This window comes from Rhea americana, unplaced genomic scaffold (genome assembly GCF_003343005.1).
Source record: "Rhea americana isolate MKP2758 unplaced genomic scaffold, rheAme1 scaffold_452, whole genome shotgun sequence".
Classification (NCBI taxonomy): domain Eukaryota; kingdom Metazoa; phylum Chordata; class Aves; order Rheiformes; family Rheidae; genus Rhea; species Rhea americana.
The window spans coordinates 116228-117713 of NW_028186593.1; the positions used below are offsets into that span (position 1 = coordinate 116228).

At 69.4% G+C, this 1486-nt stretch overlaps 1 protein-coding gene across 1 annotated transcript in view; it reads left to right on the top strand.

The window, feature by feature from the left end:
- The window catches only part of CACNB1 (calcium voltage-gated channel auxiliary subunit beta 1), a 15568-nt gene that overhangs the window by 7213 nt on the left and 6869 nt on the right, over positions 1–1486 (top strand). The window contains exons 5-7 of the mRNA XM_085316130.1: positions 108–244; positions 356–432; positions 901–1087. Of these exons, the coding sequence (XP_085172256.1) occupies positions 108–244; positions 356–432; positions 901–1087 (401 nt within the window). The remainder of the gene's footprint in view (positions 1–107; positions 245–355; positions 433–900; positions 1088–1486) is intronic.

Sequence of the window (1486 nt, forward strand, 5' to 3'; positions counted from 1 at the left end):
GTGGCGTGGGGGCATGCCGTGGGGCTGGGCCTGGGCGGACAGGCAGTGGGGGTGCTGTGGGGCTGGGCACCGCGGGGGTTTCAGGCATTGCCCCCTCCCCGGCGCAGAAGTACAACAACGACTGGTGGATCGGGCGCCTGGTGAAGGAGGGCTGCGAGGTCGGCTTCATCCCCAGCCCTGTGAAGCTGGAAAACATGCGGCTGCTGCAGGAGCAGAAGATGAGGCAGAACCGCCTGAGCTCGAGGTGGGACGCGTCCCGGATCGTCCCCCCGGCTCCCTCCAGATCCCTCCGCCCCATCTTCGTCCCCCGTCCCCGCCTGCGCACCGACTCCTCTCTGTGCTTCTCTCCATCCAGCAAATCGGGAGACAACTCCAGCTCCAGCTTGGGCGACGTGGTGACGGGGACCCGCCGGCCCACCCCGCCGGCCAGCGGTAAGAGTGTCCGGGGTCCCCGTGGCCTCCGGCCGGGATGGGGCAGGCCCAGCTGGGAGGGTCCTTCACTCCCTGCCGGGACCCCCCTCGTCTGCCCCGTAAACCACAGCAGCTCTGTGCCCGCTTCTCCCTCGCCACCACCGGCGARGGCCAGGACGGACCCCCGTGGCCTGCCCCAGGCGCCCCTGTGCACGGTGTGGGTCCCGGCCCCCCAGCCATGGGCACGGGGTCGGCACGGCTCTCCCAGGCAGGGGGACGCCGGCAGCCGGGGCAGAGCGGCGTGGCGGGGCTGCCCAGGGGACCCACGGCATCCTGCCCCATGGCTCCCCTCTTCCCCCCACTCCTGTCCCCACCATCCTCCTGCTCTTCCCAGATCCCTGTTTCCGTCTTTCCTCTCTTTTTATTACCGTTATCCCTGTTCTTTTCTCCTTCCCCTCCCTCTCGCTCCGGCTCCCCGTCCGTCCCCAGGTGCCCTGGACATGCCTAGCTTTGCCTTTGACCCCGATGAGTTAGAGGAGGAGGAGGAGGCCGTGGAGACCCACCGCTCCCCTAAGAGTAGCGTGAGCAGTGTCACCACCCCCCCCGCCCACACCAAGCGCATCCCCTTCTTTAGGAAGGTAACGGAGCCCGTGCACGCCGGCCCCGGCTCGCGCTCGCCTGCTGCACCCTGCCTGCCCTAACACTGCCTGGGAGCGCTGGCGGGAGGCATGGTGTGCATCGGGCCGCCCCGGCGCTGGGCGCCGGCCGCGCTGCTCGGGGGCGCGCGGTGCCCGCAGGGCCTCGCCGCGCCGTGTCCCCGCACCGCAGCCTGGGGCGTGAGTGTTGGAGAGCCGGGAGCAGGGCTGAGGATGGCCGTGGGGGCTTCCATGACCAGGGCGGGGGTCGGTCCATGGCTGCCTCCCCTGTGCACCGTGGGGTGGATCAGTCCATGACTCTCCCCCCTCCTGAGAACCAGGAGATGGATCAGTCCATGACTGCCCCCCCGGACCAGGAGATGGATCAGTCCATGACTGTCCTTCCCCCCCCTGTGAACCAGGAGATGGATCAGTCTATG